The sequence below is a fragment of the Sturnus vulgaris genome, chromosome 9, assembly GCF_052056855.1.
Source record: "Sturnus vulgaris isolate bStuVul1 chromosome 9, bStuVul1.hap1, whole genome shotgun sequence".
NCBI classification, from domain to species: domain Eukaryota; kingdom Metazoa; phylum Chordata; class Aves; order Passeriformes; family Sturnidae; genus Sturnus; species Sturnus vulgaris.
The window spans coordinates 13718523-13734648 of NC_142251.1; the positions used below are offsets into that span (position 1 = coordinate 13718523).

The 16126-nt window shown below is 36.7% G+C and overlaps 1 protein-coding gene across 26 annotated transcripts in view; it reads left to right on the forward strand.

The window, feature by feature from the left end:
- The window catches only part of ADGRL2 (adhesion G protein-coupled receptor L2), a 384989-nt gene that overhangs the window by 354856 nt on the left and 14007 nt on the right, over positions 1–16126 (forward strand). For all 26 annotated transcript variants that reach the window (XM_088169882.1, XM_088169887.1, XM_088169883.1 and 23 more), the window contains 8 exons: positions 291–474; positions 2341–2463; positions 2722–2927; positions 3971–4144; positions 5159–5368; positions 6330–6550; positions 7818–7884; positions 15720–15811. In XM_088169882.1, coding sequence (XP_088026008.1) covers positions 291–474; positions 2341–2463; positions 2722–2927; positions 3971–4144; positions 5159–5368; positions 6330–6550; positions 7818–7884; positions 15720–15811 — 1277 coding nt within the window. The remainder of the gene's footprint in view (positions 1–290; positions 475–2340; positions 2464–2721; positions 2928–3970; positions 4145–5158; positions 5369–6329; positions 6551–7817; positions 7885–15719; positions 15812–16126) is intronic.

The window sequence follows — 16126 nt, forward strand, 5'->3', positions numbered from 1 at the left end:
TTTACATTTTTCAGCACTTTAATAATACCATGCTTATATCTGATACAAAGCAAGTCAAATTTGCATGTTTACTGCTTAGAGACCACACAATGCTAGTGGCTAGCTGCGCTTCATGCTAATCCAACAAGCAGATGGAAAATAGTTTAATGTTGAAAATAGTGTTCTTGTGCCATTAAGTCACAGTAAATCATTCTGACAGTTAAGTATTATAATTGTCACCATATAACGTTGGGAATTTTCCCCAGCTGCCTAGGGCTTCAGACCTAATGATAGTTTTCTAATGAATGCAGGCAGTTGTGGATACAGTGGACAACTTGCTCAGGCCTGAAGCTCTGGAGTCCTGGAAGGACATGAATTCTTCAGAACAAGCCCACGCAGCCACAATGTTACTTGATACATTAGAAGAAGGAGCTTTTGTCTTGGCTGATAATCTTGTAGAACCAAGTAGAGTCTCAATGCCCACAGAAAATATTGGTAAGTAAACTTCTTTTCAAGCATAAGTTAAAGTGCTGTGCTTTACACAAAAGGAAGAAAAAGTACTCCAGATAGCGATATACTTTCTGAAGGCTGAGCTGTGCAATGTTTGATGAAAAGATGAGTGCTCCAAACCAGGGAAAACACACTTTTCTTGTTTGGTTCTTTGAAATTAGCCTTCTTCTTTAGTGCCATTAGTACATTATAAAATGGAAAGTAGTTGATGCTACAAAGTGGATTTATCACTGAAAAATCATTAGCTGAACATGTGGATATGAAGAGTGCTTAAAAGGCAGAGTATGGATTTTTTTTTTAGGTAACTGCTTTCTGCAGAGCTGCAGAAAATACTTTTGTGTTAAATATAAACCATACCTAATGAATTTAAATTACTTTTTTTTGCAATGTACTGTGCCAGTTAAATATTTTAGGCACTCAGCATAGGCCAAATGTTTATATTAAACATGACTGTCTTCAGGTAAAAATGTGTTCAGTGAACTACATCTCCCATAATGCAGAATAGCTATGCTCCAGAGACTGTAAAATAGCTGGAGATAGTTGGAGCATAATTTAGAATTTAAGTGGTGACAGTGAAATGAAGGGGTTTGGTATTAGAGATGTGCAAATATTGTTGCGCAGGATGTGTTAAAGCAAAAAATCATTGCCATGCATAAAATTAAAATTCCTTATTACAGAGATTAATGTAGTCTCAATGAGGTACAAGGAACCTGAAAGTCTGCTAATATGCAGAGTAGTAAGATAGAGACTTGGAATAGACTGCAGAAATGAGACTTTTCACGTTTCAGTGTCTGCAAATTTGTAGCTGTAGAAGATGATTCTGCCTAGTTTTTAATTGAGTAGGAAGAAACTGGGAAAGGATGGGAAAAAGTCTCACAGTCTGTTATCAAAGGAACTGCACCAGTTGTTTTGAAGGAATGTGGGTAGAATCACAGATCTGTCTTTGGGTGTACACAAGCAGTTCCATGGAGATGAGTAGACACTGAATATTACTCCTTGTGATAAGCTGTCTTCATGTCATAACACTTTCCTGATGCCATGCAAGACTGAATTCCTAGTGCACATATGGCTTGGAGAAGTGATTTCCTAATTTCATACCTTTTGTCAGTCTATAGTTCAGAGCTGAAGCTAGACAGGTTTGATATAACACAGATTTTGTCAACCAATTGTCCACTCTCACCTGTATGATTGTATCTATTCAAGGAAATCCAGCAATCAGCGGTAATCCCATGGAAGTTTCCCCATATACAATGTGTTATAAAAGTAATACTTAAGTATGGCTGAGTGGCATCTGATTTTTCAATTTAAATGTTTAATAGCAGAACTAATAAAATGGCTTATGTAAGTATACAGAATTAGATGTGGAAAAGAAATTGGAAATAATTTTCAGCTACATATTTAGCTAAATACATGGCATGAGTATATTTAAGTATTCTTTGCTGACTGTTTAAAAAACTCTTTATATCTAAATCAATACTTAGAGTTCTAAATTTGTCAGCAGAGGATATTGCATAGACATTAAGATCTTCAAAACTAACATTTTTTTGCAATATGTGTGTAGTATATTTAAGTGGATGTTTTGTGGGCACAAACTTGAACAAGGTTTGATGTCATGTTAGCACTACTAAAGTGCTGTCATTTTAGCAGTGTGCATTAGATTTAGTTAAAGAAGCTAAGTCTGGGTGATTGAAGCTTGCAGTACAAATCTGCCTTACTGACAGCCGTGCAAGTAAACTAAATAAAGACTGGGAGGAAAAATTGTCAAGTGGCATATTGTAATCTGGCCAAGAGACTTCCTCTGCATTCTCCTTTTTAACACTTTCTCTTTTTTTTCCCCTCTGGTCTGCTTAGTTTTGGATGTTGCAGTGCTTTCTACTGAGGGCCAGGTGCAGGACTTGCGATTTCCTCAAGCTGGTAAAGGAGGCAACTGGATTCAGCTCTCAGCACGAACCATGAAACAGAACAGCAGGAACGGTGAGCCTTGGGCATGGAACAGTGGAACTCCATTAACTTCTATAAAACCTACCTTACCTAGTTAAAACATCAAAACAAAACACCACAAAGCTGCTCTGTGGCTTTTTCTTGATCATGTGTACCTGGTCATTTTTCTTCAAATCCATGGGCTGAAAATACCTCTCTGTTTACTGATGCTTAATTGTCATTAGAGTACAGGTCACTGTCTTTCCATAGACCTCTGTGGTGTGACGATGGCTTTTTTTTTTCCTTTTGTAGGCCTAGCCAAACTGGTTTTCATTATTTACAAAAGTTTGGGTCGTTTCCTCAGTACTGAAAATGCAACCATAAAGTTGGGCAGTGACTTGGCGGGGCAGAACAGCACGATCGCCGTCAACTCCCACGTCATCGCAGCCTCCATCAACAAGGAGTCGAGCCGGGTGTACCTGACTGATCCCGTGCACTTCACACTGGAGCACATCGATGTGAGTTATGCTAATGAATTAATGGGAAGGTCACAAAATCAGCAAGAGAGAAAAGCAACGCAGAAAAACAACCTTTTTTTTCCATTTGAATTTTAAATGTTGGGCTAGGTCAGAGACACGAGTTAAGTCTATGAACATAAAATTAAATGAGCCTGGTTCAGTGATTATTAGAACTTAAGTGTAGCCTTAATGAAAGCTAATTCAGTAATCAACATGAAAATGTAAATGACTAACTTGTTTCTAACTGAAAATTAACTCTTACCTTAGTAGAAGGGTAGAAAATAACTGTTAAGATTCTTGATGGTTTGATGTAGTAAGTTTTATTGGCACTTTAACTTTTAATATTAATTTTGAACCACATTATTGAAGCTTTTACAAATTGTTCAAATTGCGTTTATTCAGCAAAGAATAAAATATGGTGTCTTGGTTTGTTATACTTTGAATTTATGTATATTTTCTTTCTGGTATTTTATTTGATGTTTCTTTGCTCTTAAGTTTGGCCCTTTCTCTTTCCATGGGGAAAGTAAACAATCACTACTGTGATAGAGAAAATATAGTTAGATTTTCCTTCAGTTTGCCTGTTTTTCTAAATCTGGTTGGATTGTTTTTCATCATAGTAGATAGGCATTGAGGAGTGAACTTTTTTGTGATATCTGTTCACTTGACTTTGGCCTGACCAAAGGTGAGAATCAAATTTTCAAATTGTCAATTACAGAAGAAAGTATCTTCAGAATAAATTCACAATCCTAACTTTCCAGAAAGCAAAAGTAGCTATAATGTACCATCCATGCATAAAAATTGTAATTGTTTAAAATTGGGTGTACAGTAATTGAGACTACACTTCAGAGTGCTTCAGACTATAAAGTCCCTTTTAAACTAGATGTCTTCTTTGTGCAACATAGTCCATAGTTTTGCCAATGAAAAGCTTTATAGTCCAAAACATGCAAAGTTTAATCTAAATTACTCTTTACACATTTTAAACAATTGTTATTGCCATCTTAGTGTGTAAAATCCTCATTTTATGTTATCCTTTTATGTCCCAGCCTGAAAATTATTTCAATGCAAATTGCTCTTTCTGGAACTACTCTGAGAGGACTATGATGGGATACTGGTCAACTCAAGGCTGCAAACTGGTTGACACAAATAAAACCCATACAACGTGTGCTTGCAGTCACCTCACCAACTTTGCAATTCTTATGGCTCGTCGGGAAATTGTGGTAGGTAACAATATTTCCAGCCATCAGCAGGGAACAAATTCAAAAGACTTAGCTTTAAATTTTTAGCAAGAGCCAAAATTGTTGGAGTTTCTTTAGTATTTATAGCTCTGACCTACTCTTTCCAAAGCAATTTGCTTTCTTTAGCACTTTTCTTCTTCATTCATAAAGTTGCAAGGGAAGAGAAAACAAGGAAGGACAAGTTTTCTACAAGCCATATTTTAAAGTTACTGACCAAACTTACAACCATTTTATAGACTCTCCCTCAGTACAGATGAGAGCTTCTGTTGAGACAGCTGTGCAGGCTGTTACCTGGAAGCCCAAGTGCCAGCTCTCCTTGGTGAGGAAGGTCAAGGAACATCCATACAGATTGTTTAAACATGTCTTCATAGTCAGAAATTTTGCTGTCTATTTAAAGCATTTTCTCCATGTCAGGGGGCCCAGAGCATGCAATGTTTGCAGGGATATGGGACTTAAAGCCATTGTGTTTGAAAAAGTCACTGCAAAAAACTGAAGCAAGGAATCTCCTTTAGCTAAACATGAGATTGAAGCCAGAAAATTACATGTGCAGCGTATTCTGTATTTTGTCCTGATCAGTGTGTAAAACATTGCTTTCTTCTCTGCTATGGAGCTTCAGGTCTGTGGGAAAGAACGTGTGCCCTCATAGGAAATCCCCAGGAAAGCTCTCCTCTCTCCTCCCATCCGGGCCTAGTGGTACCTTAACAATGTTATATTTCTCTGCTCGTATTTCCAACCAGTGTGCAGTGAGCCATAGGAAAAGTAAAGATGCTATCTGATCTGGATAAAATAGTCACGTTTTTCTCACAGACCTGCTCCTCTTCTACTTACTCTGATCTTGCTCTTCTGGGAAACTGGCCTGAGACTGAGAAATTACTGAGCACATTTTGCCCATCTCATGTAATGACCAAGTAACTTTTCTGGATACCTGTGAAAATAGGTTTTTATTTATACTCATAAAGAGTCATATTAATTTTCTCCATTCTTGATTATTTCTAGTACAAAGATGGAGTGCACGAATTGCTCCTCACTGTCATCACCTGGGTGGGAATTGTCATCTCTCTTGTTTGCCTGGCCATCTGCATCTTCACATTCTGTTTTTTCCGTGGCCTGCAAAGTGATCGTAACACTATTCACAAGAACCTTTGTATCAACCTATTCATTGCTGAGTTCATTTTCCTAATAGGCATCGATAAGACAGAGTACAAGGTAAGTTTTCTCTCTGTGTACTGATCTTGTTCTCTGAAATGACTGTTTGAAATGTATTTGAATTAAAACATGACAACACTGACAAGTTTTCAGCACTCTAACACAGCAAGGCTGAAATAAAAGCTCAGCATGAAAACAGGATAGATATATTCATACACAGTACTTACATCCATCCAAAATATGCTTTTCATTTTCAGTTGAGAAATACTGACGATTAATGAAGCAGGTGGTTAGACTTTCGAAAGAGGAGATGAAATTGAATGTTGACTATTAGGAACATATATGTTTTCTATATATATTCAAATGTCTTAACAGGTATTGACTACATTTTTATATATATTAGTACAAAGCCTTTTCTATATGTATACACATTTTTTACACTTAACATTCAAGCTGGTATTTTGGTAGTTCTGGTAAAATTAATTCTGACATGATTCATTGGGTTGAAACTAATAATCTAGCATAGTTTCATCCAGAATTTGGCCAATGGGGAGAAAACTCAGACTGATTTCTGTTACAACAGTAGAAATTGCCATATTACAGCAGACAAAAATTGCGGGGCAGACATTTCATAATTTTAAATATGAAGTAACACATTATGCATAGACAACCAACTGTTCATGTCTAGGATTATCTAAACTGTAAGTACCAAAACCATATCAGTTTCAAAATTAAAAGTTGCTTATAAAATTAACAAGTCCACTCTGAAGTTGATGACTGTGAGATGAGGGTGCAGTTTCCTTATCTTCATTCACACTGTTCAGCTAATTCACTTTCTGTAGCTACTGAGCACATATTAGTGTTTTCAAATGTTCATAGTATGGTTTGAGGTAGGGAAGATGCTCCTGAATTTGTGAAAGGTTCCTAATAGAACTATCTGCTGTTCTATTGCACACTGTTAGTTGGAGAGGTTTTGTGAAGGTTTTGTGGTTTACATTTCCATCTCTCTCTTTCTTTGCAGATTGCATGTCCGGTTTTTGCAGGTCTCTTACACTTTTTCTTCCTGGCAGCCTTTGCCTGGATGTGTCTAGAAGGAGTGCAACTTTATCTAATGTTAGTAGAAGTATTTGAAAGTGAATATTCTAGAAAGAAGTACTATTATGTTGCTGGCTACCTCTTCCCTGCTACAGTAGTTGGTGTCTCAGCAGCGATTGACTATAAGAGCTACGGAACAGAGAAAGCGTAAGTAATTGCAAGTGACCTGAGTGTTTTTCAAGTGAATAATTTTTTAAAGCCTATTAGCTGTCAGAGGGTCCCTGACAGACGAAAATACCATCTGAAAGCTTTATTGGTAAGAGAGTGGCAATGCTGTGCACAAATTACAATCAAGTCTTTTGTAATTCTCTAGGTTCAGGGGATTTGTACTCTAGAGAGACCAATTCTAAATTATGGTCTTTCTTTTAACACAAAAGATTGACCTGAAACAAATTGAAAAAGTAAATAACTTTTTGTCCTCGGATGTATATTAAGCAAAATTTCTCAACTTAAAGTATCTGACAAGCCTAACCATCCAGTTTTAAGCTAATGCTTCATTAGATCTCTTTGTTCAGCTGTCCCTCTAGCTAGCTCTCATCCTGAATTATGACAGTACAATATTATAACCTATCTGTTTTATTTTGATAATATCAGGCAAGTAGAGTGGGATTAAAATTAGCCACTGCCTTTTATTTACAAAAATACAGATGTATATAGGAAGTGACAGAAGGTAGACAGAAAACATTTCTGAGGATTTGAGTTGCTGGAGGCATGAATTTGCCTTTCAGTAGTGTTTATTTTGTCCTTTGATGAAATTAGTTACACAATGGAAAGACACTGTTGACTACAAGAAAGCTGCTTGATTTTGCTACTGATGAAAGACAAATAAGAGAATTCAGCAGGGAACTGGGCTGTATGAAAAATGAATTGCTAAGTGAAGTTGGCCCTAATAGGTTTATACGTCATTCAGTCTGGTATCTTATGTATTCTTTCTCTACAGTTCGACTCCCAGATGGGGCATTTTATTTATACCATATTGTTATTCAGCAAAACATGGCATCTGAACATTTTCTGTCTCATATTCCTCAGGCGTGAGCACTTAACATATGATATAAAGTTAAAAGCAGACTTTGAAGATCACATGGGAAGCCTGCAAAAATTGTTTACTGATGTTAGTTTCATTAGCCCATGATAGTCACCAAACCTTTTGACTGGAAGGAGAGCTTGTTTTGGTTTTGTTTCTTCTTATGTTAGTTATTCCTGGTGATGTAGTTTCAGGCTCAGTTGTGTTATTACACAGCGTTCATTAGCAGAGTTTCAGGTTAGGTATTGTCCATGGAATAAGTGGTACTTGTGCAATGTTCATAATTGTTTACTGGCAAAGTGTTACCTTAAGAGTATTTTTGCACTTTCCATTTATTGGACTGAGGTGCTAATGCAGCTTTCACTTTTCATTCTCTTTCTTCCATAATAGTTGCTGGCTACATGTAGATAACTATTTTATCTGGAGTTTCATAGGACCTGTTACCTTTATCATTCTGGTAAGAATTTTGATTTTTTTCCTTTGTGTTTAGGTTGCCTCACAGCAGATTAAACAGCCATCAATGCCATCCTTATTTACAAGACATTCCATGAAAAAGCTTATAAACAATGTGTAATGTAACTAATGGTTATATAAATATGTAGAAATCTTTAAAGAGTGCTGACCAAATGATTAATTGTCAAAGCTGTGGTGGCACTTCAGCATGGCCATTTTTTCCTAATGGCTTGAATTCTGAAGGTCATATTGACATGTGTAGTCATATAAAAGATCAATGAAGTACTAAACACAGGGTTTTTTTAAAGGGAACCATTATTATTGCTTTCAATTTAGTCACTACTGTACTCATTCTAGAATTTAACTGCTAATTATCCAACATAATTATCTCAAAAGGGTATTCTAATGCATTGGATAATTAAATAAATTTTATGTTCCATTACACTTACACAGTATTTGTATGTGTATTTGCATATGCACATTTTTCCATGCCTGCTTCTGCGTGCATTTGTGTTCCATGTAGTGCCTGTCAGACAGAGAAGATCTTCTGTCTCAGTATAAGGAATGGGCTGTTATGTAACCAGTAGAAAGCCTGTGCACATTCACTGCTGAAGTCACTGTGTGCCTGCTCTCACCTGTGCACCCACAGCTGGGTACCTCAGGGTCCAGCAGCACAGAATGTTGCATTCATACATCAATTACCAATACTTCCAGGTAAAAAGTGTGTAGTCAGGTGTCAAACTATGGAGAGAACTTCTCCCATTTATTTCAGACTAGCAGTACCAACACTACACAGTGGAGGAATTTGTGAGCACAGTGAATGTAAGATATGCATTTTGACTCACTTTGGTTTTCTCTCTTAGCTCTGTATTTTTAAAGCGTGGCTTTACTTGGGAAATATTGTAAAAGGCTGCCTATGTACACAGAGGCCTTTTCTCATAATTTCTGGTAGTTTGGAGAGACGAATTAATTTGTTGTCAAGCTTTTGAAATCATAAATAGTTTCACGTTTTCCAGCCCTTTCACAGTAGCAGAGTTGTGAAATGTTAACAGAATTTCAATTCACTTGAATTTCCAAATTCAGGAATTGTATTTTTCCATATTCAGAAATATTATTTTTTCAGTGTGAAGCACATGCATAATTTTGAAATTTCTTTGACTTTTGTAGATCTGTGTGCCAGACATATTATTTCAGCACTTTTTGTACTTATAGTACAAACTGATACTTCGACTATGGAAATTTCTACTAAAAGATGTTCCTGGCCAATGTTTTGATTTGCAGTTACTCTATTTATATCAAAAACTATTTGAATCCTTGAGTGGTCACTTAAGAAAAGATAGTTGTGCAATGTAGAGGTTGTTAGAGTTCATTGACATATTTTCAAAGACATGGGTGTAGGTGGCAAAATATGTGTGTATGACATGAATTAGAAAAATAACAGTGTTTGTAAGACTTAAGTGTACAAAGTTTATTCTAAATACATTCAAAATAAATCATATCTCAGAATGATGGGGATTTTTTTTTTAATTAAACCTACAATTGCAATTGAAAGTCTTAGAAAGATAGTATGCTCAATATGATAGGCTATTTTTCAACATGAAGTTGTTTCTTGCAGTTGTTGCAATTATTCTGGAAATTGTTCTAAGTTTCATGCTACAATAGTTAAGTCACCTCAAGTCTGGTTGTGTGGTGATAATTTTGTTTTTTGTTTGAGACTCCTTCCTTATTTTATTGTTACTGTGGGTATTTTGCTAAGTCACTTATATTTCTCTCCCTTCCTCTGAAATAACATTTCACATGGGAAGCCTTGGGCTTTGCTGATGGCTTTTTCACTTCCTCATAACCAGGTCAGAGTGAGAATGGAGGTGAAGGACATTTAATCATATTGACCATGTACAGACATAGTTCACTATTATTTACTGGCCGTGACATTATTATCCTCCAGCAAATCATTTAGACTGAGACGCAAAAGGCTTTTGGGAGCAGTATTCCCAACTTGAAAAATATGAAACAGCAGGTAGCAATCACAGCACAGTTCCTGGGAGTAATTCTTCTCTGGCAATTGCTTTGCCCTCTAATCGTCCCAGCTGAGAAAGCAAGAGAAACCAGAGGAAGAAGTGTGAGAAGTATAGTGGCTGAAAAATAATGTCATGTGCACTGTAACCAAAGAGCTATATTTGTAGTGTAGCTTACTCAGTGTCAGTAGCATGTGAGAATTTTGCCTTGATAGGGTTTTTAACATGTTGCTCAAATCACTTCTGTTTCTCAGTTTAACAGTACTGCACATAAGCTCTTTTTGACAGTATTGCTCTCTATTTTTACAGAGTTTTTTTCTCTGAATTTATAAGCAATTGTACATGTGTCTTGTGCACACTTTTGCACAAAATGAGAATGGGAAGTATGAGGGGGAAGTATGAAGTTCCTCAGTACATCTTCTGAGGAACTTTTTAACTTCACTGTTTCGATAGCCTGTCATGCCTTTGGGCACCAGGGTTATTATATCTATGAGAAAAGAGCATGTAAGTAATGAGCGGTGGGAAACCATTAGTATGCCTGAAATGGTTTAATGAAAGCTTGGATCATGATACGTCAGGAGATGTTCTTATCATTTGGACAGCTCCATCTGCATCTTTAATAATTAATTCAGTTCAGTAAGAGTTCAGTGTGCACACTCATTTAGAAGCCTTCAGAGAGCACCTCTCTGGCTGCCAGTTCCAGGGAGAAATAGGCTTCTGCATGGCTAAGAGCAAAGATCTGGAGATACAAGAGCAGTTTTAGAGCTGCATTTGCCAGGTAACAAAAGCTCCGGGGAGTTCAAAAAGGGTCAGAACATGTGCAGTTCAGCTAGGTTACTTCAGAGTGGTGTTTCTGTTCCTCTGTCTTATCGTATCCATGTCAGCACTGCAGGCTGTGTGGAATGAATTTTAAGCTGCTAAGCTCAAGGTGGACGTGATTCCATTGAGCAGGTTCATGGCTATAAAACAAACAGTGCACTTCTGTAATCTGTGGTCAGAAAAGCCTGAGCACTTTGACTGCTGCGTAGATCCATTTCATTCATGCCCGAGGAATGGGTGGTGTTGGTTTAATTTAGCCAACACTGTTGCAATTTGCTTCTCCCAGCTCACAGGCAGAGCCCGAGTATTACTCTACCAGCGGTTGTCTAAGCAAAAATTACTAAGGTGCTCCATTTCATTAACATAGAATGTGTTAAATGTTCTCACTCAGGTTGAAGCATTGCTTACCTAAATCAGTGGATGTACAGATGTACACATAGCTTAGCTCCATGTGTGAAAATCGACTGTATTTGTAAACTTATTTTTACAAATAATACATGTCTATCTTTCTATAGTAGATATTTGTTAAGTGGTATTTATCTATTAGTTAATGGAAATTTATCATAATTTTTGCAAATCTAACTTTATTTTGCTACTAATTCATTGTACCTGCTCCTAATTCCAATTGATTAGTCTTCTGTGCAGGTTACCCACTTTTTAAAAAAGTTGAGTTGGACACATCCCCTCTCTCAAAATTACATACGTTTCAGGGACCAGAAAGACAAATTTCCTACTTGCACCTTTCTTTCATGTCCAGTTCCTTCTGATTTCCAAATGAGACACGGCCATATGTGTGTTGCCTGTAAAAGAAGAATGATCTTCCAGGGTGCTGCACTTGATTATAACCTTAAAAATTATTTATTTTTTATATTTTAAAGTAATAACTTGTTATTTTAATATATATCAATTGTATTTCACTTTGTTCTATCCAATTACACTTGTCATATTAAGATATGACAAGGAACTAGTATATTAGAAGATACTCTATTTTTTTTTTTACTTTACACAAAATTCTAAAATCAGGGTATAGATTAAGCTAGTTCTCTATCAATATGCCATCTCTCCCAGTAGACAGTAAGTTTTAGAAACTAGATTAGAATCAAGTATAAACATAAATTAAACACTATCAATTCAAATTTTTGCTTACTATTACCAGCTAACGTTTTAAAAGTTCTCATATTATAGCTCCACCTTCTGTAGCTGTGTGTTTTGTCACTCTTTGATATCACAGCAGAATCTTCAAATCCAAACCTGATGCCTGACCAGACTTTTAATTTCATATTTTTAGCCTTCAAAAAGTGTTGGTCTGATTTGCAGACTCGCAGCATGAAAGAGATTTTAAAGACTTGATTAAGGGTATAATTTTAGGACTGTTTGAGATGTATACATTGTGCATCTGTGTGTGTATTTGTACAATGTATTTATATTTTTTATTAGCATTGAAGAAGAGGGGTACTGTTCAGCTCAGCTGCAGATTTTGGCTCATCTGGGATGGATGCAGCCCAGTTGTCAGGATGAGGTTCAGCCAGTCACTGACCATTTATGTTACATGAAGTGATGAGAATGCCACCATTATCAGAGGCCCATTTTTTCTCTTAGAGGATTGCTCTCAAAAGTCTCTCTTGTCATTCATGTGGGCCTTTGTATGTATGACCTCAGTGTACTGCATGCTTCTGGTGAACATTGTCATAAAGAAAGGTATCCTGCTCAGACCAGCTGTCAAGCTTGGAAAACATCTACAAATTCATTTGCTTAGATCATTAGCAGTTCAGTCCTCACAGAAAAAATTCAGGTTGAAAGGAGCTTCAGGAGATCTGTGGTCAAGCCTTCTTTTCAAAATAGCCTCAGCTCTGGGCCAGACCGTGTTGCTCAGAGCTGAAAAAGTTTTACTTGTACAAATGAGTACAAAAGTCCTGACTATGTTTTCTTCTCCTCCCCTAACACATTTCTCACCAAGAAAAGTAATTCAGCTATGCCTTACAAGAGCAGTTATTTTCCAGCAAGTTCCCTCCCCTCACTGCTTAGTGTCTTTCATGAGAAAAAAAAAAAAAAAGGTAGAATGCACAAATGTCTTTAACTCATGAGTTCCTCCAAAACAATCAATTTCTAGATGAAAAACAGTTAGGGAGCCAAAAGCAAAATCTATAGAAAGGTTTGGTTATAGTATCTGTAAACAAGTGAAATAGGGATTTTATAATGCTATAATGTGTAACAGAGATGCCAGCATGTTTGAACAAGTGGCAAACCATGGTCTTTTGACTGCTGAAACTGAAAACGATGCAATATTTGTTAGTGATGGAGAAACAAGTATCATATGCTCAGTTGTCATAGTTACTTTGTCTTCAAAGTACAGTATTTTTCCCTTTTTCTCGGAAGGACTTTTTCAGCTGCTGTGATATGGCGTTATTATTTCTGTGGGCTGGTTTTGTGGGTCTATACCTAAATAAGAATTAAAATGTCACTTAAGAAACTGCATTGTGCAGTTGTTCCCTGGTGCAGCAAGGACATATATCCAGACAGAGCTGAGTACCTACATAAAATCTGTTTAATCCCACAGAGCTTGGCTCAAGCTCTGAGGTAAGGCCATGTCTGCTCCCATGTCACTGAAGGAACCTTGGTGTGTGAATACAAGTTTATATTTATCATGTGGCAAACCAGCACTTCAGTTGTACAAAGAATCAGAGGATAAAACCCTCTTGCTTCATAAGGCAGTTATTTATGGGCTAAGCCATATCTATGAGTTTTTGATCCAAGAATGATGATGCCAGTACAATACAGGATACTCCAGGGTAACTACTTAGGCAAGGATTAGCTTCCAGCTGTGCTGTAAATACTCTTCTGAACTCCCAGATGCATAGGTTGCAGCCAAAGTTGATGTACGTGTTGGAATTGACACACGGTTTGTGTCTTAGCTCTTCATCTGTTTGTTTTCACAAAAAGTAAATTGAGGTTGCATTTTTCAAGCAGGCTGAAGAAGTTCATGTTATGTCAGCTACCAAACCATGCAAGAAACTTATTAAAATAGAGAAAAATAAAAACTGTCCCATGCAAAGACATGGGACTGAGGGTCAGGTCAGTTCCAGAGCCCTTGTCCTGTCTAGTGCAAAGGCCAGGGGGAGAAGCAATTTGTTTTCTCATCCAATGAAGTTATGCCGTACAGTGGAAAGCTAGATAAGAGGAAGAGATCACAATGATATAATGAAAAGATTTTTCTCATCCGGTTAGTAATTTCCTTTAAGAGTCATAAAAGATAATCATCAAGATCATGAATTATTGACACCTCTATTATATTTTGCAGCAATGGAAATATGTTTAACTTACACCATGTACATACATCAGCTTAAAGGTTAAGTATTTTCATCCAGTTTTTGAAACATAAACAGAAGTCAATCATAAAAGCTTATTTTCATTATTTGTATCACAAACACCTTTTTCTATTAATCTCAACATACAATTGTAAAAATGTTATACTTTGCATTATAAGATCAAAAGTTGCCAGACACTTTTCTGGTGTTGAGAACTGCAATATAGCTCATGCTGTCCATCTTGATTTTGAGACAGCAGCAGGAGAGATAACATGATTGCCCGTAGCAGTAGGAATTATTTCTATAATACGTGTTCTTATAACAGACTCTGATCAGAGCCTTCAAAATACTCATCTTTTCAAGATTAAGAACAGTTCTTTATTAGGATTTCAGTGACATTTATGACTATTGAGGCACAGCTGCAGGAACACATCTGGCATGAGCTGGTATCTCAATTTTACAAAAATAGTGAAAGTTTTGAAGCTGTCTCAAACCAAAGCTATCCAAATTGAGAGACTGGATATAATCATGGTCCATCAGTAACCAGTTGCAGATATATATATATAGATATATGTATGGAATATTATAAGAATAGGGTTCTTTATCTAATGTATGTGTTATAAGGATGTCCAAGCATATTCTTCCATTTTCTCTTAGCTTTTGGTTCAGCCACTTCATGTGGACCATTGCAGAAGTAGACAAGGATGTGAGAGGGCATGGCTCTTACTGGTTTCAAAGATAGAAATTTGTCCAACTTTTCTGTGTGATGTAGCACAAACTAATTACTGAAATTAATTGGATGCCACTTTTTAGCCTGTATTCTGCAGGCATCCTTGTATTTGGCTTGCCTGTGCTTTTCACAGTCTTTGAAATCGATAGGAGAAAGGCACTCAGTAACTTTGATATCTGTGATTCTCTTTCACAATAAGAGAATGATAAAAAATTTCCTTCAGAATCTTCCCTGGTGTTACCTATATGAATGACACAACAAGAATAAGATTCCACAATCCTTCAAGGGGCACACACAGTCTTGCTTCAACAAAATCCAGACTACAAAGGGAAAGAGGGCAGCAGGAGAGTGCACCACCAGCATATGTCTATAGCACTGTTAAGTTTGATGCATTTGCTACACCTTTGTGTTTCTTTTTCTTTTCTTCCTCTCTTTTTCTTCTTTTTTTTCCAGTTACATTTAAGGTCTTTTCAAGACCTCAGTAGGATTGTGAGAACAAAAAGGAAAAAAAAAAAAAAAAAAAAAGGAGAAACCAGCAAAGGTGAAAAACATTTCAAAATCAGGATGGGGTGATAAAAAGACAACTAGTATAGCCCAGTAAAAGGGTGACCATAGTTCTCAGAGAGTCAGCTGGGGAACAGGGCCAGAGGTGACAGGTAAAGGTGAGCAGGTGATGAGCAAAACATGCTGGAGGACAGAGCTAGACTGACAATGGCAAGTGCTGGACACGAGTTAAATATGGTGGTTTGTGATGATGTGGCATTTGGAAAATTAAGTGAAACAAGGACTCCTAACATTTTTATCCTTTCATTCTTTTTTGCAATCATGGTTTGCAGACCATCTGATATAGTTACCAATTATCACTGACTACTTGGAAATAAACTACCAGGTTTTTGTTTAGCCTGTAACATCATCATTTTTCAGCCTATTACTTGAAGTAGTTTAATTTCATTCTTATCTGTTTTGACAGCTGAATCTTATCTTCCTGGTGATCACATTGTGCAAAATGGTGAAGCACTCAAACACTTTGAAACCAGACTCTAGCAGGTTGGAAAACATTAAGTAAGTGCTTTGTGTTCAAGTATGAGAACTATGATTATTTTCTGATTGCTGAACTGATTGAAAGCTACTCTCCATTAGGAGCACATGCCATTGTCTCCCAGCAACTGCAGATGTCAATTAGAAGCAAACAGAGGCAATCCTGCTTTCGTCACATTGTTGCTGTAATGTCACAAACGCCGGTCAAAATTAGATAATTTCAGCCTGGAACTAGTGCCAAGAAACTGTTTCACGGAAATGCCACAGCACTGTAGTAATTTCATTTGCATTTAAAATGCAGTTCAAAAATGATGTTCCTGTTTGCATGGCTGATATGAT